The sequence below is a fragment of the Coregonus clupeaformis genome, chromosome 30 (assembly GCF_020615455.1).
Source record: "Coregonus clupeaformis isolate EN_2021a chromosome 30, ASM2061545v1, whole genome shotgun sequence".
NCBI lineage: Eukaryota > Metazoa > Chordata > Actinopteri > Salmoniformes > Salmonidae > Coregonus > Coregonus clupeaformis.
Window position 1 is genome coordinate 805,849 of NC_059221.1, and position 25,970 is coordinate 831,818.

Sequence of the window (25,970 nt, forward strand, 5' to 3'; positions counted from 1 at the left end):
GATGCCTTCACCCCTACTGACGCAGTGGACTCATGCCGTGTTCACTTGCTATCAGAAACTCTGAACACAAGTTACAGTATTTGCGTAGAGCTTCCTATTGGTTGATCCTGGTACTTTCAAGTGGGAAACTCGGAGCTCATGTTTCTTCTACGAGTTTCCATGTCGAAAATGTCAGTTTCCTAGTTCCGACTACCATGTGAATGTGGCATAAGCACTGGGACAGGGACCAAAGGTCACAGATTCTAATCCTGACGATGCCCTTTTTCAAAAAGGATCCATTTATAGCCTGTGTGACTTTTCATTATGTTTATTCAGACAGGTTTTCAAAAAAAGTTACAATGAATCCTGTCATACGTAAATAGGAACTGACCTTAGTGTTGCATTTTGGCTTATTTGATATTCTGAGGGAAGCTCTGCTGCGAGGGCATAACATAGGCCTTTCCTGAAATGGATTTCATCGACTCCTCACATTCTGTCCTCACCTCCACAAGGGTAGAATCCCAAAATACATATGTAGTGTTAAAAATAAATGTAGCTAGTCATGCTAGACATTTTATAAATAAAAGGATAAGTAGCATATCGTTTTTAAAGAGGAGAACACCTGTTTCAGAGGGTGAGGCTGATTTCAACCATCTTCCACAGTAGGATACACCTGAGCGTCCAAACCCTTTACCCTAGCCAATTGTGATAACTTGCCCATCACATTTCTTGCCTAACAATTACTTGTTTCTTCCCTTGAGGCAGAGCCGCCCTAGCTGACCTATTCTACACAGACAAGGAATGAGAAAGAAAGACACTGGTTCAACATAGGCCTAGGGGTTTTATTTAACGCTGTTAAAAGTCTACCAGCATAATAGTGCAGGTGAGTATTGCTACCATCAGTGAAACAAGCTGATGTGCCTTTTGAACTAACTAGAGAACCAATACACACGCGACTTAACACAATGTTAAGGCAGAAAGTGGCTAACATACTCAAAGGATGCATGGTGAAATGCACATCTCAACCATGCAGTTTCTAAGCCTCTATGGTAGTAGGCTACTAGTTTACAAGTCTAACCAGGGATACTGCCAAGTAATGCCTTCGAAGAACACTGAAGAATTCTCTGAAAACCATGGTGGAATTGAAGACTCGTTTTTACAGAAGGAATGTGCCATCTATTACACAAAGACTAGTTTATGCTGTTTAAACTGTTGCATGCATGACAACACAGCCCTGTAAGAACTTCTTTGCACTATTGAGAGATGAGGGAGCAATGACTGGGTGACTTTACAAGATGGGGCTTGAGAAACTGGTCAGTCCTGCTAACTTTACTCCTAGCCCAGTTTGTTGTGTAGGGTTATCTTTGGTCAAAAGCTAAAAATGGACAATCACCCTTCTTCCACTTGGATGAAAACATTGTTGCTCTTGACGAAGGGGTCTGAATCGGTCTTGAGTAGCAAGGGATGTTTGGAATCCAAACTTGAGAAATAATAAATATTTAAGACCTTTGTTTCAAGCTATTAGTTTACCGTTTCCATTATTCCACATAATTTAGTTTGTCAGATAAAACAATTTCAAGAAGAAAATGTAACTCCTGCACATGGCTAGCTTGCCCATTCAACCAGTGAAATGACATTCCCTCATCCATCAAAACAAAGACTGTCTAACAAGACAGATTTCAGAGCGGCCCATTATTTTGCTGTACAAACTGTCACAACACAGATATTAAGTGCAGTTATTCAATGTGAGCGAAATGGCAGAAAATATACAATATAAACCTCACACCACAGTGGATTAAATACAACTCCCCCTACTTTTGATTGAATGTTCCCTATAAAAGGTTTGTACAGCATGTTTCCCACACCGTGTGTGCCTAGGGGAAAGAAACAGCATACACACAGTTGGATGACGTCTACAAAAGAACACCACCCTTATCAGTGTGGCTTAATCAAACAACATATTCCAAGATCTTATTTTTACTGAACATATCACCCATTCCTCTAAAGACACGCAAATCACACACACCAAGCAGCATTCTTTTAAAAGAAAATTATTCCAAGAAGCCATTCGCACTTCACCAACTAATCCGCCCAATACTCTTTAAACCCGGCATTACAGCAGGATCATTCGGACATCAAGCATCAGTAAAAAGTGAGACCAGTCTCAAAATCAGTTCTTTCGATCAGTCGTAAAAACAAACAGAAAATCTGGATATTACATCTCAGCAAGTAGTCTAAACTACCCAGAACACCGTACAGATATTTAACAAAAGACCAAACATGACATCTTCACTGTGTAAACCTACCGCTCATTTTTACATTTTAGTCATTTAGCAGACGCTCTTATCCAGAGCGACTTACAGTTAGTGAGTGCATACATTTCATACTGGCCCCCCATGGGAAATGAACCCATAACCCTGGCGTTGCAAGCGCCATGCTTTACCAACTGAGCTACACGGGGCCACTCATGTGGTTTAGGCTACATTCCATTCAAATTACAGCATTTTGGAATTAACATAGCATGAAATTAATCTTCCACTACACCTTGGGATTACATTAGATTCAAATGACAGCATTTGGGATTGTATAAGAACAGTGAGACACATATAGCCCTGGTTACAGAGTTAAGGTCAAGAGTTTCTCACTCACACCTCTTAGCCTCTTGAAAAGTAAGGACATACCAAGTGACATATCCTTGACAAAACTTCAGACAAATGCAATGTTTAAAGTATTCTCTCAAACCATGGTTGCTAAGAAATAGTCAAGCAACAGGAAGAGACTGAACTATAGACACGACAGGAAGTGAAAAGGGGACGAGAATGACCCTAACCTGGGGTCACAGAGCACACTGAGTGTGTCTCAATACTCTAAAAGCTGCTCCTTTTCTATTCTCTGTTACTTACAAGTCCACTGAACGAACTTGCGCTGCCACCTCACCTACCAAGCCCTTACAGACCAGTGGTCAGGACAAAAAAGATGAGGAAAGAGAAGAGTATCAATATCTTGGCCTTACTTCTAGCTCCCCTACCCCAAAGGTCCATCGAAAAGTACCAAAAAGAATGGCTGGCATATGCACCAAAATATTCAAACGGTACATGCAACACATTTTTGTATTCGATTTTGCTCTATAGCTAAGGACATGCATATCCACAAATGTTATAAATAAATCCGACAGAGTACTGGTGAATCAAAGAAAAGACAGCATGAAGGTGCTAATATTAACAGTGGATGATTGTCAAACTAAGAACCTAAAACAGGTGGGCTTCTGGAGTTCCATTTCAAATGGAATCATTTTCAAGAGAGGCGATTCTATTGCTATAAACACTTGCATAAGTCCACGTAACAGCTCCGCCATTGACGGTAGTGAAGTGACAATTAAATGGGGACAAAGCAATTCCATTGAAACCCTCAAAAATAAGATTGAATAGTTACAACAATTACTCTCAGCTCTCATTGTTTTTGGTTGCCTCGTTGCAACAGGCAACCTGTCGGAAGCGCCATCATCCAAGACGCTTCAGTAGAGAGCTCTCTAAAAACACATGAAAAACATTGACATATATTCCCTGAAAAGCATTATTAGTTCACGTCAAATGACACCATTTCTAATGTTTTTAGTGGCGGAACTTATTTCTAAAAAATTGACAATTCTATTGTGTGTGTGGAACAACTCAGTCATCAAGAAAGAAAATGAAGAGAGAAAAGCTAGCCCTTTGACAGAAAAGTGAGGCATATTGGATCCCAGTCCCATGCTGGTGGTCGCCCAGCTAAACGAAGACTTCAATGTTTGTTTGTGGAGGAGGAAGTGAAGAATGCTGGTATAGCCGGTCAAGTGTGGTCTTCTGGTGTGAAAACGGGATCTGGCCCCTAGGGTGACCGGTTATGCTGGTATCTTGGTTCAGTCCCTTAGGATACTGAAGCATAGTGAATCAGTCTTGGCCGAGTTGGACCGATGCTAGTGGAGAACTACGAGAGATGGTCCCCAAACTAAGGCAATATCAACACCTCCAAGACTGCTCATTGGTGGATCCCACACTTTAGTTATGGGAACTTTAATCCTGGGGTGGAATTAAATATGAGTTTTCACATAGAAAACACTGTCCATACATTCCAGCACAACACTGTGGCTTTTTTAGATCGACAAACTCGAGTTGGAGTAGCTCACACTTCCCTACACAGAGCCCTACAATAAGTCCCCTGCAAAGGAAGGAGGAAGGTCCCTTCAGCAGGATCAGACACATGGGATAGTCTCAATTTTGATGGGGCCCAAAACAAGTTTGAATAGGACCATTTAGTTTCTACCTCCATTTTGGAGTTTGGGAGAGGAGTGGACGTTGGGATCCATGGGGCATTCCTTTTGAATGCCAGTCTGAGGGGCAGGTAGAGTGAGTGAGTAAACGAAGGAACGATTCATCTCTTCCCTGTCTTCATGTAGGAGGGGATAGCCCCTCGGGCTGTGAGGCCTTCAAAGCGCTTGTAGGTGTAGTTGATGAAGACCCAGTCCTTGTTCTTCAGGTCCACCTCTGAATGGTTGGACACCACAGGGGCAGCTGAGGCGGAAAATACAGGGATTATTTCACACAGGGCATTAGAGGAAAACAAAGGATCCAAAATGTGAGAATCTTGTTTCAAGGTGGCGTTAGTTGACCAGGGCCATGTTTAATAGGCACCAAATAGAAGAAAACTGACTGAACCTGGGAGTGACTACCTGGACTTGGTCTAATACAAAACATCTTTGTTTTTCTTTGTGTGCCCTAATGAACACTACCGTGTTGAATTATGACTAGTGGCAGCCACTAATGTTGGTGACAATGAGCAACGTACCTGTCGGCTGGAGAATATCAGAGTCTGGGAACTCGTCAAAGTTGGACGTGTCATCGATGCTTTTGATCTCAATGGGAATGGCAGCGGGTCGCTCTCTGTAATAAAATTGGAACCCTGGTTTTAGAATGTTACTGTTCCAATCAGTTTTTGAATGCACCACTAACTGATACAATCAGTTTCCACTAGCATTGCTACATCCTCAAAAAATGCTAGCCAGGAGATTCCCAATATTGCCAAATAACCAGCAGATGGTTTGGATGAAATAACACCCCAATTATGTGTAAAATATTATTTTAAAAATGCAGAAAAGTGAACTATTCTTTTAAGCCCTCGTACCTGATGTGGTCGTAGTCCACCCCCTCGAAGAAGACGTTGCCCTTAATGTCCTCCACCCCCGTGGCTCCGATCCTGTGCTCCTCCTCACAGCAGAACCGGAGGATGAGGTCCTTAGCTTTCTCCGAAATGGGCACTTCAGGGGGAAAGATCAGTGTTTCTCGCCAGTTCATCACCTTCCTGTAGGTCTCCTGGGGGGTCTCAGAGCAGAACGGGGGATAGCCTGGAACACAATACACATGGGATCAACAAGCAAATACGTAGTAATGGCACCATTCTGTGACATTCATGCGAGATGATTGAAAGCCAATTTCCAAAAACAATCGATGCTTTTTAAGAGGCCCCAAGTAGAAGTTGTTGATAGGATCTCACCTATCAGCATCTCATACATGATGACTCCAAGGCTCCACCAATCACAGAGCTTGTTGTATCCGTTCTGCATGAAGACTTCAGGGGCGATGTAGTCAGGGGTGCCCACAGTAGAGAAGGCCTGGGGGGGAGAGAAAGATCATGCAATGTGACTACAAGACTACTCCAATACAAATGTGGTCGTGTTCGAGATCGACTGCAGTCTGACAGATCTACAAATCACCCTGCATCCTCAATTTTATATGTAGATTAGTCAGTCCAAAATGGATGCACTCGAACAAGGCCCATGTCTACTTGTAGAATGTACAGTATGTTGCCCTCCCATCCAGCTTCATTTTCTCACCAGCTGTCTCCTGTTCCTCTTCCATGTTTCTGCTTTCCTCTTTGAGTTCATGTTATTGAATGCTGTAAAGAAAAATAAACAGTTCAATAAAATGATGCAACTTACATAATGGACTACATAACCTCACTTGCAGGTTAAACTAAGTATCTTAAACCCTTTCAGACTCTTTGTTATAAAACAAATAGCCATTTAGGATCTATTGATTTACATTTTAGTCATTTAGCAGAAGCTCTAATGCAGAGATTTACAGTCAAGATACATTCAATTTACAAAATAATCCCCATTAGGGAACTTGAAGATTGGTACATGCAACAACTCAAAATATGTAGGCTACACATTGGTACATGAAACACATTTAAATAATATGAAGCATACCTAAAAACAAACCATTACGTTTTTCATTTTTATTTTTGTACAAGCACATTTCAAATCATTACCAGGTTAGTAGAGAAACATTTAAGGCACAACATCTGGGACATTTCCAACTGTTAAATGGTATTTCTAATTAATATAATGTATATGAGCTTTGTACATCAGTCTTACACCCACCATAACCCAAATATGACTCCATTGTTTATGTTTTGGTTGTTATTTGGGTCTTTTTAAACAATGTGTAGCTCCAAAATATGCTTCCAAATCTTAAGGACTACAAGGGCTGAGACAAAAACTCCAGATTGTGGCTTAAACATCGATACAGGGTGTTAGTAGGTAAAGTAATGGATTGATTGGGGATGCCTGACTTTGCTTACTGAAGTCACTGGGGAGGCTATGGTTCAGGTTCTTGTAAAACTCGGTACGATGGGCCCTCTTCAGACCTGTACATAGACCAAAGTCAGACAGCTTTACGTGGCCCTGAAACAATCAAACAAAGACACATTCAATACAGGCTCATATTCATTAATGCACACCGTGCCAGTGTACTGGAAAATGTTCGTCCGTTTTCTTTAGTTTGGTGCCTTGCAAATTCGAAAAAAATAACATATCCAAACCACCAGTCTGAGCTCATGTTTGTGTCTAGGGCTGTGGCGGTCACGAAATTTTGTCATCTGGTGATTGTCAAGCAAATAACTGTCGGTCTCATGGTTATTGACCGTTAATTAACATAAACACATTTAGTGTCTCCTGGCTTCCACACATAGCCTACAAGCCATTTTAAAAAGTCTAATAAATCCATGTAATATAGCCTACACCTTCACAATAAATGCATTACTTATTTTAGACATGTCTAAATCATGATATGAAGAAAATGTAGTCTATTTCAGAAGAACAGAATAGCGTACTCTGAGTTGTCCTTATGTTAGTTCCTGATGTGGCTATGCCAAATGGCTGTGGGCTACACTAGTTCATTTAGCAGATAATATTTGCTTATAATTCTGTGGCATTATTTTATATTGTTTTGTAATATGAATACAATTGAACAAAGCTGAATAAAATATAAATATTTTCTCCAAACGATTTGAGGGAGTGCGCACATGCGGCTATTCTGTGTTGAGCAGTTAACAAAGAAATAGGTACTCCTAAATGCTTAATTTAGAGTTATTAATGTAACTTTAGTTGTTCCACAAACGTTGGGCTATATGTTTGGATTTTTAATACATTGTAAGGCTGCATGATGAGACTAATGAAAGGCATGAGCTCTTTTCTTTTTTTGCGCAGGCTGTACACACTCCAATAGTTTCTCATTCACAATTTGACAAGCACTTGATAATGCCTCGAATGTCACGGCGGCATCCCCTTTGTGGCTGTAATGCACCCAAAAAAAATCCATGCCTTTTAAGGCACGGAGTGCTGCGTTGTGCCCTTCTCCTTGAGTGTGCTGCGCAATCCGAAGCGTCTCTCACTCACATGGCTCTCCGTTACGTGATCGGGTCTTTCTCACAGGCTACAAGTGAAGACAGACACATCGGGGACGCGACTGCTTATATATGCCAGTTAGGCTCTACACCCCTTGTAAAGTTGATTAATGTGCTTAATTTTAAGAAGTTATTTGGCCACTTTAGTTGTGATACAAACCTTATTAAAACATATAGGCCTATGGGCTAGGCTACGAGGTGTGCGACTATGATTCGAAAAAGTTACCAAAAAAAGGCATTGTTTCTTATGCTGGGCATCATTCACAAGTGATAGGCTAATATTGTCACCCATCAGACTATTTTTGATTTAATATTGTCTTTACATATACTAAATCATTTATGTGTGACAATTGTTTTGATTTAGAATGGACCATTTTCATGCACTTGTATCGAAACAGGGGCAGCGGGAAAAAATACATGTCATCTATGCACTTAAATAGCGAATGGAGGACGCTTTTCCCCGTGGTTTATTTTCATGCCAGCCAGGTAGACTATACTCCTGTTGTAAATATAAGCAATGTGCTTAATATTAGGAAAGTTGAAAGTTGAGAAATAAATATAGTAGGGCTAGCCTATAGAAAGCTGATGGGAACCTCCTCTTTTTAATAGCGGCCATTACTCTGTTTTCTCCCGCAATTGCATAGCCTATAGAAATGTTGCGCAACATGAGCTCATGGGCTCTCATTAAGTGTTTGATTTTCGAATAAATTTGCATTGATGTCAGTGATTATAGGGACAATAGAGTGCCGAGTACCAGGCAGTTAACAAGGTTGGTAGGCTACTAATGACCAGCAGCGGCATCAGAGTTTGGAGAAGCCTAATTACCGTGCCTAAACGGTCATGTGGACTGCCTTCATGACTCGTGACCGCCGGTGTGGCGGTAATACGGTCACCGCAACAGCCCTATTTGTGTCTCTTGAGTCTGTGCTCAAACCTCACCCTGGAGTCCAGCAGCAGGTTGTCAGGTTTGATGTCTCTGTGGATGAAGCCCAACTGGTGGATGGAGTCGATGGCTAGCACCGTCTCAGTGATGTAGAACTGAGTGGCCTCCTCTGTCAGAGTATCCTTCTTCATCAGCAGGGTCATCATGTCACCTGTAGGGGACAGTGTCAGGTTACAACCTGTACAGTCCCACTGGACTTTGAGGCATATCCAGCGAGACAGAAGTTGTTCGTTCGGTGGCTTTGCATTTAGAAATGTGCTGCATTATGATTGTTTATTCCCAATGTTCTATGTTTCTGCAACGTTCTGACGGCTCCTCCTTACAGACTGTATCAAGTGTCAGGGGCTGTATCAAGCGTCTGAGTAGCAGTACTGATCTAGGATCAATTTAGCCTTTTAGACCATAATGAATATGATTTTATTTACAGGAGGGACCCAATCCTAGATCAGCACTCCTACTCTGAGGTCTACATACACCTGCAAGACTAGCTGATCTGGTCAATAGCTTCCCACTGGACAATGACTGTCCCTGTAGTGTAGGAGACTGTTCGGGGTTCAGCTAAGGGTGAGGGGGGTAATACCGCCAGGCAGGAACTCCATGATGAGGTAGAGGTTCATCTTGTCCTGGAAGCTGTAGAACATCTTAACCACCCACAGACTGTCAGCCTCTACCAGGATGTCCCTCTCAGCACGGATGTGGCCCACCTAGAAATGCACACAAATGGCACCATACATCAATTTTAGATTGCATGGCAGGTACTACTTTTGTATCCAAGACACTGCTGTGGATTTGTGAGAAAATTAACATGACTGGCCATCATAAGTATTGGCCATCAACATACCCTCCTACCCTTTCCTCCTCCTCCTCCTCCTCACCTGCTCCTTCTCCAGCATGTCGGCCTTGCGGAGGATCTTCATAGCGTACACGTGGCCTGTGTCCTTCTTCTGCACCAGACGCACCTTGGGACCAAAACGTGTCAATTATTTATTGAATACTAAGCTGATAGTCTGCAAGGCTACATAAAAGAGCTGTTTGTAATAAAAGGGGTGATGCCTACCTCTCCGAAAGCTCCTCGCCCAATCACCTTGAGGGACTCAAAATCCTCCAGCCCCAGGCGGGTTCGTTTGAGACGCAGGAACTCAGTCTCTTTCCTGGCGTGCTGGGAGCGCCGGATACGCTTCTGCACAGGTAGAGGGGGCAAAGGTTAGTGTGCACAACTGCACGTGTCAAAAAGGTTGTGTGTGTGTCAGTCTTCAACCTCACCTCTTCATCAGCCAAGCCCTCTTGATCCATCACCTTCTCCAACTTCTGCTGCCTGGAACATAAATGGGGGAAAAAAAAGTTACAATTATGGCTGTCCCCGAAAAATATATATACATGTCGACCAAAATTAGTCTGTTCTTTCAACCAATCGATTGGTCAACATTTTTAAGCGTGTATTATTCCATTTAGACACATCCCATCTGTTTTAGTAAAATGAACTATATGCATTGAGCTTGTCTGATGCTTTAAGCACACTGTTTGATGAAATAAGACGCAAATAAGACAACCAGAAGACATTTTTTAAAAACTTAACCTGGCCACCCTCTTCCCGCTCCTGCTGGCTTTCGCAGATTCTGCCTTTTCTCTCCTGAAGTTGCCAGTAATAGGTTACACGAGGAATCGGCAACCTTTCTCATGTGGAATGCCAATTTATCTTACCATTTCTACCAATCTGTGTGCCAGTTATGGTTTTCACATGCACATTTTCTTGAACTTTTTCATTTCGTTTATAATAACGTCTTCGTATCTCAAAATCATTGACATGTGGTTAATCAAAATTCTATCCAAATCTAAATTAAATGATAAAACCTAAAAAAAAAAGTAACTTATATTGCCATTGCCAACTATGTAAAAATAGCCTACATAAAGCTAACAAATAACAACATTGCAGCCTGCAGGTAGAAAATATCCTGATAAAAACAAATATCCTATAAATCACATTGGCAACGCATTGCCTGTCTGCAATGAACTTGAAACATTGTACTATCAACTTGGGTCTGGCCAGAAGCTCATGCTAGCAAACGTGAGCAAGGGATAAGAGCTCATCATGTAGGACTATTTTATGAAGTTTCCACTGGATCAGAGCATGACATTTTTCCCTTTCATGCGGAGTGGTTATCAAAAGGGAGAGAGCTTGAGGAAATAGTCCTTCTCAATGGATATAAAAACAGACTGTTTGCTTGCTGTTTGAGATGAAGAAAACATTACTTTGAGAAGCTCCACAGCTCATTAGTGGTGGTGCATTAAGCCAATCAGAAACACTATCAGATCCCCAAATGAGCACATATACAGTGCATACGGAAAGTATTCAGGCCCCATGACTTTTTCCACATTTTGTTATGTTACAGCCTTATTCTAAAATTGATTTTTGTTAAAAATCCCTCATCCATCTACACAGCTCTGACATGCACTGTCAACTGTGGGACCTTATAAATTAAGGTGTGTGCCTTTCCAAATCATGTCCAATCAATTGAATTTACCACAGGTGGACTCCAATCAAGTTGTAGAAACATCAAGGATGATCAATGGAAACAAGATGCACCTGAGCTCAATTGAGTATCATAGCAAAGGGTTTCAATACCTATGTAAATACATTTTTAATACATTTGCTAAACATTTCTGAAAACCTATTTTCGCTTTGTCATTATGGGGTATTGTGTGTAGATTGAGGAGGGATTTATTTTATTTTATCCATTTTAGAATAAGGCTGTAACGTAACAAAATTTGGTAAGAGTGAAGGGGTCTGAATACTTTCTGAATGCACTGTATGTGGTATGCCTCCCGTTTGTAAAACCCCCAAAAATGAGTTCCAGACAGGACCAAAAAAAGACATAGGCTCGTGCTTACTCGGGTGTAGCCTACCATGTCGGCCTGCAATGGAATTCTATTTATGTGCATCCATGTGGTAGGCCGACCATTTCTAAAACAGGCCATTGCATTGGCTGTATTAGTCCGGATTCCTGTGACTAATCAATTTGGCTGTTTAAGCTCAATATCAGCTACCCAACTTTATCAGTAGTTATCGTGAGCCTATTTGCAATGTGTTTACACAGCGGGAAACGCAGAAGTATTTTCTGTTTCGCTATGATCAGGTTGTCAAAAAAAAAATTACGGATATAAACTTGAAACCACTGATCATGACAATGGGGTGAAACTCCTGGACAACAGTTGTGATTGTCCTTTCCATATTATCCAAATTGCTTTGTTAACATGACAGCACATTTTTTATTTGATTGAGCCCCATTTAGGTTAGGCTATTTGATTGGAGAAACCGGCATGATGTAAAAAGTGTCTGTCTCATTACATTGTCATACATTTTATCTCCAGCCTGTACGCTACAAAAAAGGCCACATACCTTTCTACCATATCCTATATCTGCTACATAATTTATGTTAGATTTTTGGGGGGGACTGAATGTTGGTGGAGCGCTGCAGAGATGTGTCTCTCCAACACCACCCTAGAGAGGCACGCTGGGAATGGACAAGCAAAATATTTTGCGCCCCTGCCTTTGACGAAGTGGGCACAGCTTATCAAAGGGTGGCATCAGCGCTCACCTAAAAAGCCCATATGCCACTGGTTGAGAGAAATTGTCATGGTTTTTGTGCAGCATTATGTGAGGTTTTGTGTTGCTGTTGGTGGTCAGTTTAGCTCAGAAAATGACACCCTCGTCACTCTGCCGCCATTGGCGGCCGCCTAATCCTGCCTAATGAGCGTGGTCCTCTGTAGCTCAGCTGGTAGAGCACGGCGCTTGTAACGCCAAGGTAGTGGGTTCGATCCCCGGGACCACCCATACACAAAAATGTATGCACGCATGACTGTAAGTCGCTTTGGATAAAAGCGTCTGCTAAATGGCATATAATTAATTAATTAATTAATTAATAATTAATAATGAGCGGGCAGGCCGTGCAAATAGCATATCATAATCACTTCAATAAATTGGTTATAACAAACTCTGAACACTAACACGTGACAGCAAAATGGATGCAGAGGACGTGACAAATAAACTCGATAGTGGGGAATATTTATAGGTTGCTCAGGAGGTAAAGGGAACGTCAGATGTGTGAAATAAATGTGACTAGTTGCGGAAAATACAGGAGAACAAGAAGAAAAAAAAAAGACTAAGGAGCAAGCACTGCGTGCATATAATGTGTGCCAAACAGGTGCTTTATAGATTACAATATAATTTCTCTGACCGTTTGGAACAAATGTAAACACTAAATAAAGTATAAGCATACCAGAGAGTCTGTTGTAACTTTTTGCCCTAAGCCTTTATTACAGCAAAGACTAAAAACAGTCACATTCATTCGTGAATGCAATTTCCAAAATCGAACGGTTTACTTATTGTTTAAGCTAATTATTCAAGGCTCACTTTATTTTAAAACTAAAATGCTTGATGACATTTCAAATCATGAATGACTTGTATGCTGTGTGATAACATTAACGGATGAATGAGTGATTAATACAGTAGCCTATAGAAGTACTGAAATATAGGCCTGAGTAAGTTATGGTATTAAGACTAAACAGGATGTGCTCCTAGGCCTACAGCTCGATGGTGGTTATACAAGGCTGCTACAGCGCATTCGGAAAGTATTCAGACCCCTTATCATTTTCCACATTGTTACGGGACAGCCATAATCTAACATTTATTAAATCAAATTTTTCATCAATCTACACACAATACCCCATAATGACAAAGCAAAAACTGGTTTAGACATTTTAGCAAGTTTATTAAAACATCAAAAACAGAACTACCTTATTTACATAAGTATTCAAACCCTTTGCTATGAGGCACGAAATTTAACTCAGGTGAATCCTGTTTCCATTGATCATCCTTGAGATGTTTCTACAACTTGGACTCCACCTGTGGTAAATTCAATTGATTGGACATGATTTGGAAAGTCACACAACTGTCTATATAAAGGTCCCACAGTTGACAGTGTATGTCAGAGCAATAACCAAGCCGTGAGGTCAAAGGAATTGTCCCTAGAGCTCGGAGACAGGATTGTGTCAAGGCACAGATCTGGGGAAGGGTACCAAAAAATGTCTGCAGCATTGAAGGTCACAAGAACACAGTGACCGCCATCATTCTTAAATGAAACCACCAAGACCTTTCCTAGAGCTGGCCGCACGGCCAAGAAGGGCCTTGGTCAGTATGAAAATATGTATGCACTCACTAACTGTAAGTCGCTCTGGATAAGAGCGTCTGCTAAATGACTAAAATGTCAACGTAAAATGTCAGGGAGGAGCTCTGTCACTCTGACAGAGCTCTAGAGTCCCTCTGTGGAGATGGGAGAACCTTCCAGAAGGACATCCATCTCTGCAGCACTCCACCAATCAGGCCTTTATGGTAGAGCGGCCAGACGGAAGCCACTCCTCAGTAAAAGGCACGACAGCCCACTTGGATTTTGCCAAAGGGCACCTAAAGGACGCTCAGACCATGAGACAAGATTCTCTGGTCTGATGAAACCAAGATTGAAGTCTTTGGCCTGAATGCCAAGTGTCACGTCTGAAGGAAACCTGGCACCATCCCTACAGTGAAGCAAGATGGTGGCAGCATCATGCTGTGGGGATGTTTTTCAGCGGCAGGGACTGGGAGACTAGTCACGATCGAGGGAAAGATGAACAGAGCAAAGTATAGAGAGATCCTTGATGAAAGCCTGCTCCAGATCCCTCAGGATCTCAGACTGGGGCGAAGGTTCACCTTCCAACAGGACAATGACCCATAGCACACAGCCAAGACAACGCAGGAGTGGCTTCGGGACAAGTCTCTGAATGTCCTTGAGTGGCCCAGCACGAGCCCAGACTTGAAGATCTCTGGAGAGACCTGAAAATAGATGTGCAGCGATGCTCCCCATCCAACCTGACAGAGCTTGAGAGGATCTGCAGAGAAGAATGGGAGAAACTCCCCAAATACAGGTGTGCCAAGCTTGTAGTGTCATACCCAAGAAGACGAAGCTGTAACCGCTGCCAAAGGTGCTTCAACAAAGTACTGAGTAAAGGGTCTGAATATTTATGTAAATGTGATGGATGTTTAAAAATATATATATTGGCAAAAAAATCTCAAAACCTGTTTTTGCTTTGTCATTATGGGATATTGTGTGACGGGAAAAAACTACTTCATCCATTATAGAATAAGGCTGTAACGTAAAAAAATGTGGAAAAAGTCAAGGAGTCTGAATACTTTCCGAATGCACAATCAACCAGTCGACTAATTGGGGTCATCCCTAGTTTGAATGTTTCCATGCTGTGAGAGAGAACCTTGGTTCGAGCTGAGCAGCATAATTATGATGCTACAAGAAAATTACATCCTAATATTGAGAGAAAGAGGAACTTTCATTGACTCATGTAGCCAAGTGTGTAAGGGTAGGATATATTGCATCATTGAGCAGTATCCTTCCAGAAAGCATACATACTGTGGTCCTCTGTAGCTCAGCTGGTAGAGCACAGCGCTTGTAACGCTAAGGTAGTGGGTTCGATCCCCGGGACCACCCATACACAACAAAAATTATGCACGCATGACTGTAAATCGCTTTGGATAAAAGCGTCTGCTAAATGGCATATTATTATTATTATTATTATATTATTATTATTATTATTATTAGGTGCCGTTTTCTTGTAATGCCCACATACTTTTTATGGATCAACCCCATCGCCACATCCGTGTAGTATTCACTAGGAATGAATGTAAACGGGCTGAAACAGTGAGGGACTATCTGAACTCCAATAAGAATGCTCGTTTTGGTTTTGAGTTCCAAAACGTATTGCTACGCTTTACTACGTTGTGCACTAATGAATGCGACCCAGGGACTTCCATATTAGTGTCATTTCCTTCTTTGCTCTAAGCTGAAGCTGCTGAGATAAGAGACCACTGCGTTGCCTTTGTTCTCCAGTGTTATTAATAGGGCTAAGTGGTAGTAGGGGTTGGACAGGTGCCACTTCGTGTGTCATAATAACCGTTTATCAGTTTCCTCTTGAAGCCAGCACACAAACAAGGTCCTCCCATGGCTATGATGGCGAGACCGACTCAGACCGCTTTTAGACAATACCCAACCGTCATTTCTCTACCATCTGCTGCTTGTTTCATCATTAGGTGATCCGTGTTTGAACAGACAACTTGTCGTTCTACTGATGATGACATACAGTACCAGTCACTCTCCTTCTTGGTAAAATAGCCCTTACACAGCCTGGAGGTGTGTTTGGTCATTGTCCTGTTGAAAAACAAATAACACCTCCTCCATTGCATATTTATTTTTTAGTTTTAGACAATTTTCTACATTGTAGAATAATAGTGAAGACATCAAAACTATGAAATAACACATATGGAATCATGTAGTAACCAAAAAAGTGTTAAATCAAAATATGTTATATTTGAGATTCTTCATATAGCCACCCTTTGCCTTGACGACAGCTTTGCACACTCTTGGCATTCTCTCAACCAGCTTCACCTGGAATGTTTTTCCAACAGTCTTGAAGGAGTTCCCACATATGCTGAGCACTTGTTGGCTGCTTTTCCTTCATTCTGCCGTCCGACTCATCCCAAACCATCTCAATTGGGTTGAGGTCGGGGGATTGTGGAGGCCAGGTCATCTGATGCAGCACTCCATCACTCTCCTTCTTGGTCAAATAGCCCTGGAGGTGTGTTTGGTCATTGTACTGTTAAAAAACAAATGATAGTCCCACTAAGCCCAAACCAGATGGGATGGCGTATCACTGCAGAATGCTGTGGTAGCCATGCTGGTTAAGTGTGCCTTGAATTCTAAATAAATCACAGACAGTGTCACCAGCAAAGCACCATAACACCACCTCCATGATTTACAGTGGGAAATACACATGCGGAGATCATCCGTTCACCCACACCGCGTCTCACAAAGCCACGGCGGTTGGAACCACAAATCTCCAATTTGGACTGCAGACCAAAGGACACATTTCCACCAGTCTAATGTCCATTGCTTGTGTTTCTTGGCCCAAGCAAGTCTCTTCTTATTATTGGTGTCCTTAAGTAGTGGTTTCTTTGCAGCATTGATGATTCACACAGTCTCCTCTGAACAGTTGATGTTGAGATGTGTCTGTGACTTTTTTTGGGCTGCAATTTCTGAGGCTGGTAACTCTAATGAACTTATCCTCTGCAGCATAGAGTAACTCTGGGTCTTCCATTCCTGTGGCGGTCCTCATGAGAGCCAGTTCCATCATAGCGCTTGATGGTTTTTGCGACTGCAAAAGTTCTTGAGATTTTCTGTATTGACTGACCTTCATGTCTTAAAGTAATGATGGACTGTCATTTATATTTTGCTTATTTGAGCTCTTCTTGCCATAATATGGACTTGGTCTTTTACCAAATTGGGCCATCTTCTGTATATCCCCTACCTTGTCATAACACAACTGATTGGCTCAAACGCATTAAAAAGGAAAGAAACAGGCACACCTGTTAATTGAAATGCATTCCAGGTGACTACCTCAAGAAGCTGGTTGCGAGAATGCCAAGAGTGTGCAAAGCTGTCATCAAGGCAAAGGGTGGCTATCTGAAGAATCTCAAATATAATATATATTTTGATTTGTTTAACACTTTTTTGGTTACTACATGATTCCATGTGTTATTTCATAGTTTTAATGTTTTCACTATTATTCTACAATGTAAAACATTGTAAAAAATAAAGAAAAACTCTTGAATGAGTAGGTGTGTCCAAACTTTTGACTGGTACTGTATATATTTATATGGAAATCATGTCAATGTGTGTGAACTTTATTGTTTGTCGTGCTCTGAACCTCTGCCTACTAACAAATTAATAAATATGTATTTATGAGGCCCCAGTTAAGGTGTCTGCATACATAGGTTTGGTTTGCTCCTAGTAGAACTCAGCTAGGTGAAGCGAATGTCTGTGCCTCGCATACTCCCTTAAAAGTATGCGAGGCAAAAAAAATATTAACGTTTGTCCCTTTTGAGACGCTGTAGCAACAACATAGCGGTTAACACTTCCTCAAAATAGAGGATAAAGAAATCTGTAACTGATGTTTTTGCCAAGGTCTTAGTCGCGCAATTTTACATCAAACTAAGCTGTTTAGTGCAGTATTTCTCAAGTGAAAAAATCTGCATGAAAACTAGTCGTCTCACGTTGAATGACAACAAACACTTAATTGAAAATCCCGTCCATAGTTCCCACTCCTACTAGGTGTAGTGCTGTTGACCCATCACAGACGAAGCGGCATAGTCTTCAGCTACCGAACTTCAACTTGCCTCAAGAAAAACTGTTGTGTGCGCGAACAGCTGGAAGAAAACCTGGCAATCACCAAAAAGTCACAACATATGCGTGACTGTTTCGACTGGGAAGCATGCGACAGGCTTTAGTGCCACACACATTCTTTATCTCTGAACTGAAATGACCTCAATAGGCTGGGGCTCAGACAGACAGACATTGTGTGGTCCATCGGTAACATGAAAATAGACCTGACGATTTGCACCATTAAGAGCATACAGGCCTACTAAGCAAGACAGACAAGTTGATGTTATCGGCCCAAAATAGAAAAAGTGGGGAGGGAAAAGCTGGTTAAAATGTGTTAAAATCTTCTACATATTCACTGCGGTGGCCTAATCGTCAGCCAAGAACACATAAGGCACAAATACCAAAGTTTGCAACACCCACCTTGAATGACATAACGCATAAGAAGAATGTAACAATAGAGAACCGAGGAGTTGTAAACAATATGTCAGTGGAAGGCATTGGTGGAATGCTGCCCGTTGGCTTAGCCCAGACGGATGTGTGCGTGTGCAGTAGGAGGCATACCTCATCTCTCTCTCCTCATGTTGAGCGATGAGGTTGCTGTAGAAGTTCTCCAGGGTCACTTTGGCCATGGTCACGCGCTCCTTGGTGTGATTACTCATCGAGGAGCAGGAACTCTGGCCTGTCATTGCCATGGCTACCTGAGAGATGCATTGGAGGGGGGTGCAATTAAGCAGCCTGTATATCTTCTAGAAATAACTACAGGCCTACACTAGCATGATTAACTTCAAGTCCAAACCAAACGCAGTTGTACTCTACTTTTCACCCTCCTTGTAATTGTGCTGGTTTTCACATAGGCCTATACCCTTGCAAACACTTTCACAGGGCCATTTTTTATTTGCTTTTAGTTTCACTACAACCTTTCCAATGTGCTGAGCCCATCTCTTTCTAAAACAAGGGGCCAAGAGAAGAGGGGTTAAAGACAATTGGCCTCTTTCAGTCACCGTACAGTAAATCAATGTCCACTCAGCCTCGGGACGTTCTGCATGGCTGAGCAACATGGACACTGTACCCTTGAGGTGGCAGGAGGAGAGAGGGGGAGCAAGTGGAAAGAATCTGCAGTTTGGCTAAGAGCTCCAAGCATCGACAAAGCCCTTGAACTTTGTATTGCCGATGCTAGAAGGTCAGGGTAATTCAACTTTGTGCACCCAATGCTGATGGGAGCATTACTGTGAATCTGAGAGGGGTAGGCTACTGTGTGTGCATCATAATGGAGTGTAAACTGTGCAGAAAAATATATCACCTCTTCTGTCCAAGCTGTTTTGAAAACCCTACAAGACATGCAAACACTTCAAGCATGCCTACTCACAAATAGCTACTTCACATATTTTTATGGCATAAGTAAAAGAGGTTTGCTAAAGTAGCTAGCTAACACTACTGCAAATACACTACATGGCCAAAAGTATGTTGATACCTGCTTGTCGAACATCTCATTCCATAATCATGGGCATTAATATGGAGTTGGTCGCCCCTTTGCTGCTATAACAGCCTCCACTCTTCTGGGAAGGCTTTCCACTAGATGTTGGAACATTGCTGCGGGGACTTGCTTCCATTCAGCCACAAGAGAATTAGTGAGGTCGGGCACTGATGTTGGCGTTCCAATTTATCCCAAAGGTGTTCGATGGAGTTGAGGTCAAGGCTCTGTGCGTGCCAGTCAAGTTCTTCCATACCGATCTCGACAAACAATTTCTGTATGGACCTTGCTTTGTGGACGGGGGCATTGTCATGCTGAAACAGCAAAGGGCCTTCCCCAAACTGTTGCCACAAAGTTGGAAGCACAGAATCGTCTAGAACGTAATTGTATGCTGTAGCGTTAAGATTTCCCTTCACTGGAACTAAGGGGCCTAGCCCGAACCACGAAAAAGAGCCCAAGACCATTATTCCTCCGCCACCAAACTTTACAGTTAGCACTATGCATTCGGTAAGGTAGTGTTCTCCTGGCATCCGCCAAATCCACATTCGTCCATTGGACTGCCAGATGGTGAATCGTGATTCATCACTCCAGAGAACGCGTTTCCACTGCTCCAGAGTCCAATGGCAGCAAGTTTTACACCACTCCAGCCGACGCTTGGCATTGCGCATTGTGATCTTAGGCTTGTGTGCGGCTGCTCGGCCATGGAAACCCATTTCATGAATCGCTCGACGAACAGTTATTGTGCTGACGTTGCATCTAGAGGCAGTTTGGAACTCGGTAATGGGTGTTGCAACAGAGGACATCATTGAAAATTCGGAACATTAAAAACTGTGTTTCCTTTGTAGTCCTTTGTAGCTCAGTTGGTAGAGCATGGTGCTTGTAACACCAGGATAGTGGGTTCGATTCCTGGGACCAACCATAAGTAAAATGACTAAGTCACTTTGATTAAATGCGTCTGCTAAATGGCATATATTATGTTTTGACGTGCATGACAACTTGTCCACTTCAGCCAACCTAGGACTCGAGAAGCCGCAGGAATGATTGACAGTTGCCTTGTTTGCTACCTAACTGGTTAATGGGGTCAAAGTAGGTAGGTGCAAATATCTGTCATGTAGCTAGCTAGGCTACCTCTCGAGCACCCAAGGCCAGGCATACAGCCATAGCAGATAGCAAAGAAGGCAACTGTCAATCATTCCTGTGGGTTCTCGAGTCCTAGGATGGCTCAAGTGGTCAAGTTGTCATTCACATCAAAACATGAATTTAGCTTTAATGTGGTAGTACGAAGCTTCAATGATTCACATAGATTTGCAGTAGTGTTAGCTAGTTGGGTACTTTAGAAGGGCTAGTAGCTAGCTAACTAACTGGTTTAGCCAGAGATAGTTAGCATATTACATTAGCCCAAAGGTCAGAAGATGGCAATATTGAGTTGTTTCATCTTACCGTCCAAACTGAATGTATGCAGCCGGCAATACAATCGTATCCCCGGTGGACCGGTTCATACATAAAACATTCTCCATTCAGGATGCAAAAGCGGGTCGATTTCCTTAACGCAATTTAAAAATCTGGGAAAATGTGCATTCTTTATGAAACACCATTTTCCACCACCATGCTATGGTGGCTAATGTTACTTCCTGACATTACATACAGCATTCAGACCAAGGGTAAACAGACTTCTGCAATCCCTTTGGACAGTAAGATGAAACGACTCAATTTTCGCCATCTGCCGGCATTTGGGCTAATTTTAAAGTTTCTGGTTTAGGTTGACTGTCCTGGATAGAAAACATTCTCTAGCTGCATGTACAGTTGAAGTCAGAAGTTTACATACACTTAGGTTGGAATCATTAAAACTCGGTTTTCAACCACTCCACAAATTCTTGTTAACAAACTATAGTTTTGGCATGTCGGTTAGGACATCTACCTTGTGCATGACAAGTAATTTTTCCAACAATTGTTTACAGACAGATTATTTCACTTATAATTCACTGTATCACAATTCCAGTGGGTCAGAAGTTTACATACACTAAGTTGACTGTGCCTTTAAAGAGCTTGGAAAATTCCAGAAAATGATGTCATGGCTTTAGAAGCTTCTGATAGGCTAATTGACATCATTTGAGTCAATTGGAGGTGTACCTGTGGATGTATTTCAAGGCCTACCTTCAAACGCAGTGCCTCTTTGCTTGACATCATGGGAAAATCAAAAGAAAGACCTCAGAAAAAAAATGGTAGACCTCCACAAGTCTGGTTCATCCTTGGGAGCAATTTCCAAATGCCTGAAGGTACCACGTTCATCTGTACAAACAATAGTACGCAAGTACAAACACCATTGGACCATGCAGCTGTCATAACGCTCAGGAAGGAGATGTGTTCTGTCTCCTAGAGATGAACGTACTTTGGTGCGAAAAGTGCAAATCAAACCCAGAACAGCAGCAAAGGACCTTGTGAAAATACTGGAGGAAACAGGTACAAAAGTATCTATATCCACAATAAAACGAGTCCAATAAAAAAACATAACCTGAAAGGCCGCTTAGCAAGGAAGAAGCCACTGCTCCAAAACCGACATAAAAAAGCCAGACTACGGTTTGCAACTGCACATGGGGACAAAGATCGTACTTTTTGGAGAAATGTCCTCTGGTCTGATGAAACAAAAATAGAACTGTTTGGCCGAAACGTTTGACCAAAGTTAAACAATTTAAAGGCAATGCTACCAAATACTAATTGAGTGTATGTAAACTTCTGACCCACTGGGAATGTGATGAAATAAATAAAAGCAGAAATAAATCATTCTCTCTACTATTATTCTGACATTTCACATTCACAAATAAAGTGGTGATCCTAACTGACCTAAGACAGTGAATTTTTACTAGGATTAAATGTCAGGAATTGTGAAAAACTGAGTTTAAATGTATTTGGCTAAGGTGTATGTAAACGTCCGACTTCAACTGTAAATAGCTAACAACTATTTGATCTAGCTAGCTCTAATGACAGGTGCGAAGTAACATTAGCAGGGGTTGGAACGCTTCAGGGAACAGAACAGAAAACCAATGTCGTTCTTTTCCGGTTTTGATCCCTGAAACGGTTCCAACCCCTGCTAATGTTACTTCGCACCTATCATTGATCTAGCTAGCCTAAACAGTTGTGATCCATACTTTTACGGAACAGAACCATTATTAGTCCCACATAAACACGCCTATGCAAAGCCCTCACTCTGTCACTCAAACTTATTCCAGTGTCTGCCTGCCACCTGAAAATCTTTGCCAGTGTGTGTGCGTGTTTAGTCTACCTGCCCTATCCAAAGCATAGAAGGGTTAGCTGACAACATCACGAAAAACGATGTGCACGCTTCCATGGGGCAGAAGTTAGCAAGTTGTTGTGATTCTGGATGGCCAGATTGCTAGCAATAACGACAAGAAACTGCCATGTGGGGAATCGTAAGTGGCTTGTTTCAGCTCGTTTTGTCTTGTTATTGATACCATGTCGTTTTGATGTGTTTTAACTTATTTCATGTCAATGCTTATAATAACCAATAATTGTAATGATTGCGCAAATGCATGTATGTTTTCAATAACATTGATGACAAAATATAGCTTACATATTGTCAACAATCTAAGCCAATCCTGTCTGTTTTGCACCTCGGTTTTGTTTAAGTGATAATGCCCGAGAAGCTGGTGTTTGGAGGATATATTAACTGTCTCGGGCCGGCAAACCGTGCCAATATATCCTCCAAACACCGGCTTTGAGGGCATTATCACTTTAACACAACGGGTTACCAACACATTCAAATAATGATCTACATATTTTCATTAAAAACTTTATTTGTATTAATTTATTCATACTATTTCATCCTTCCACAAGATATAGTCCCGACACAAATCTAGGGTTGCTACCCAAGCCGGCTGGTCGTTCGTTCTATTGGTTCAGTTGCCAGAGACGCGACCCAGTCATTCAGTCTTTTTGTTCTGTATCTATGGACGCGACCCAGTCGTTTGTTCTAAATGTTCCATTGCCATACTGGCTGGCAATGTTTTTATCCCTTGCTTGGTAGCTAGCCAACTACGGCTAACTTACAGTCACATCAAAAAGTGCAGCCAGAAGAACGGCAAAGTAGCTGCATATGCATAAGCTGTTTTTTATTTGGATACATCCATAACAATGAGCTAATTTCACCTGGCATAGAAAATGTGCTCACTCGTCAGGACACTGTTGCTCAGAGCTAGCCAACAACACAGCTAACACAATCACGTCAAACTGAAGCTGGAAAGACTGCAAACTAGCTGTACTTCGTTTCGTTTTACCTTTTTTCAATTGACATTTCTTTGTATATATCCATAAAAATGATGCCAGCTGATTCATGATTTAGACTGGCTGAGAAACGCTGCCTGCCTGTCTCATCCCGACATGTTCATTACTATGGGACAGCTGGAGACCGAATTTGAATATTGAAACAATGTTGCAAATGTTGGGGAGACAGACAGCAAGGTTTATACAAATCTCTGCTGTTAAACTAAATGCTAGTCTAAAAGAAATGTGAGATAATGTCTAGATGCTTTTTATAGTGGAGATCAAGTTCATAAATTGCCTGGCTGGGCTGATGAGACTGTGGATTGAGCAGTCAGATGGAACAGAGTAAATAGGCATTTTAACATCATAGTATGAAGAAAAAAAAAATGTATGCACTCACTAACTGTAAGTCGTTCTGGATAAGATCGTCTGCTAAATGACTAAAATGTATAGATTTAGCCGGTGGTAACTTTAACCAATCATCATTCAGGATTAGACCCACCCGTTGTATAATGCAAACAAGCATATAGGCATATCTATAGGCTGTTACTGTACTGACGTTAGGAGCTCAGAAGATGGAGATAGTTTTTATTAGCTAGAGAAGAATGGAATAACGTTCTATTCTAGTTAAGGATACTGTAGGCCTAGTTATCACGTTTCACTTTGGATGTATTAACTACACATGGGTAAGATGTCTTTAATTCTGGTGCAGCTGTTAGCTAGCTAGCTCAAAGGACATTCAAAGTTCCTTCATAGAAGCCGCTCCTCCTACGTATAATTATGTGTACATTATTCAGATAATCATGTCATAACAAGATGTCCAGAACTTCAAGCCTCCTCAACCCTCTCTCGACATCTCCCCACCCGCAAAATTCAGTCGCATCTTGCGCCATAGTAGGCTACACTTGTCTGTCCATCAGGCATGTAAACAACTAGCTTGCCTGCTCTATTCACACTGATTGCTTTAGTAATTTAATGAGCTAAAAACTGTTGATTTCACAGGTTAAAAAAGGAACGATATAAACCGGTACTTTCGGGGGTTCGAACCGGTTAAGAACTTTATTTTGCTGTCGGAACAGTGGAAAGGAACGAAAAAAGTGGTTCTGGTCATAACGAAACGATTGGAAAATAATGTCGGTTCCAACCCCTTAACGTTAGATAGCTAATTCAAAGACAACTATAAAATAAAGTAAAATACCAACTAGCTAACGTTACCCAACCTATAAAACGTGTTTACACAAGCGCGTCAAACTAGTTAGCTAACTTATCAAGACTCCATCCAGTCCGCCATCCCATAAAATATCCAATATCTTTGCACACGTTTGAATCGAACTAGCTAGCTGTGTAGCCTGTGTTACTTGTGGTTAAGTCAAGACAGCTTCAAAGCTTGTTAGCTAGCCTAGTTTACTGTCAGGTAATGGGACTACGTTAGTTCGGAAACCACAGAATCAGCACTCTTCAGTACCTAGCTAGCTGATGTTAATGATGATGCTAACTTTCAAACATACTAAATTGTGGACCAAATAAACGTTTTAAGCGTTTCAAAACCATTTCTAACCACAGGTAGACACATAGCTTCAACCAAGTAGCTAACTAGCCAACTTGGTTTAGCCGAATTAGCTTAGCTAGCTCGTGCTGTCCTAAACGTGAAAAGTTAGCTAGCTAGCCAACGATGCTTGGCTGGCACTAGCCCATGAGACAACTACAAGATAAGAGGGAACATGTTAACCTTAACATTTGATCTCACGAAACTAGGTAGGTGACAAGTTACAGTCTAAAAAAGCATTTCGATTTCTCGGCAAGTTGGTATTTTGTTATCTTAACTACCTCCGCAGGAACGACCTCTCTCTCTTTCTCTCTGCTCAGCTGTGTGGCTCAAACCTTCTTCTTCGATGAGGTTTAACGGCGGTTGGCATCCAATAAATGTTCCATTACCGCCACCTACTACACTGGAGTATAACTCCCTTATACTTTTGTTTAAAAAAAATAAAAAACGACCATCTAACAAAAAATAAAAACAACTAAAATAATAATAATAACTACCATACTCCACTATTTAAATCTATTTATTCCTACTTCATACCAACAGCCTGAAAGGATGGGACACCACCACTTAACACACCCTGTAACTCTTCTGATGTCAAGTCTCGCACACCCAAATACCTCTCTGCAGCTGCCACCACAACCTCTATTTTCTGAGACTTACGTTCCATCCCTGCAGTACAGTTGATAACCATTGCTATAAATGCCAAAAATCCAATCTTACTGAAACATATATCACTTGTTGGTTTATCCCTATGTACTGGTACAGATCTGCTAC

General features: G+C 41.6%; 1 protein-coding gene across 3 annotated transcripts; it reads right to left on the reverse strand.

Annotated features, from left to right (window-relative positions):
* Nucleotides 1-800: 800 nt before the first annotated feature.
* On the reverse strand, nt 801-25,513 carry LOC121545966 (serine/threonine-protein kinase 38-like). 3 transcript variants are annotated; one of them, XM_041856922.2, is made up of 13 exons: nt 25,478-25,513; nt 18,463-18,599; nt 9,905-9,956; nt 9,699-9,821; nt 9,517-9,600; nt 9,222-9,345; nt 8,638-8,792; nt 6,586-6,697; nt 5,846-5,907; nt 5,506-5,623; nt 5,137-5,356; nt 4,801-4,895; nt 801-4,526 (listed from the first exon to the last, which is right to left on the reverse strand). In XM_041856922.2, exons 2-13 carry the CDS (start codon nt 18,591-18,593, stop codon nt 4,387-4,389), a joined length of 1,416 nt encoding a protein of 471 aa, XP_041712856.1. In that variant the 5' UTR covers nt 18,594-18,599; nt 25,478-25,513; the 3' UTR covers nt 801-4,386. The 3 variants fall into 3 exon arrangements, with proteins under 3 accessions (XP_041712856.1, XP_041712855.1, XP_041712854.1); XM_041856921.2 differs by lacking the exon at nt 25,478-25,513 and adding an exon at nt 21,527-21,558 and having other exon boundaries at nt 6,595-6,697; XM_041856920.2 differs by lacking the exon at nt 25,478-25,513 and adding an exon at nt 21,527-21,558.
* Nucleotides 25,514-25,970: the final 457 nt, after the last annotated feature.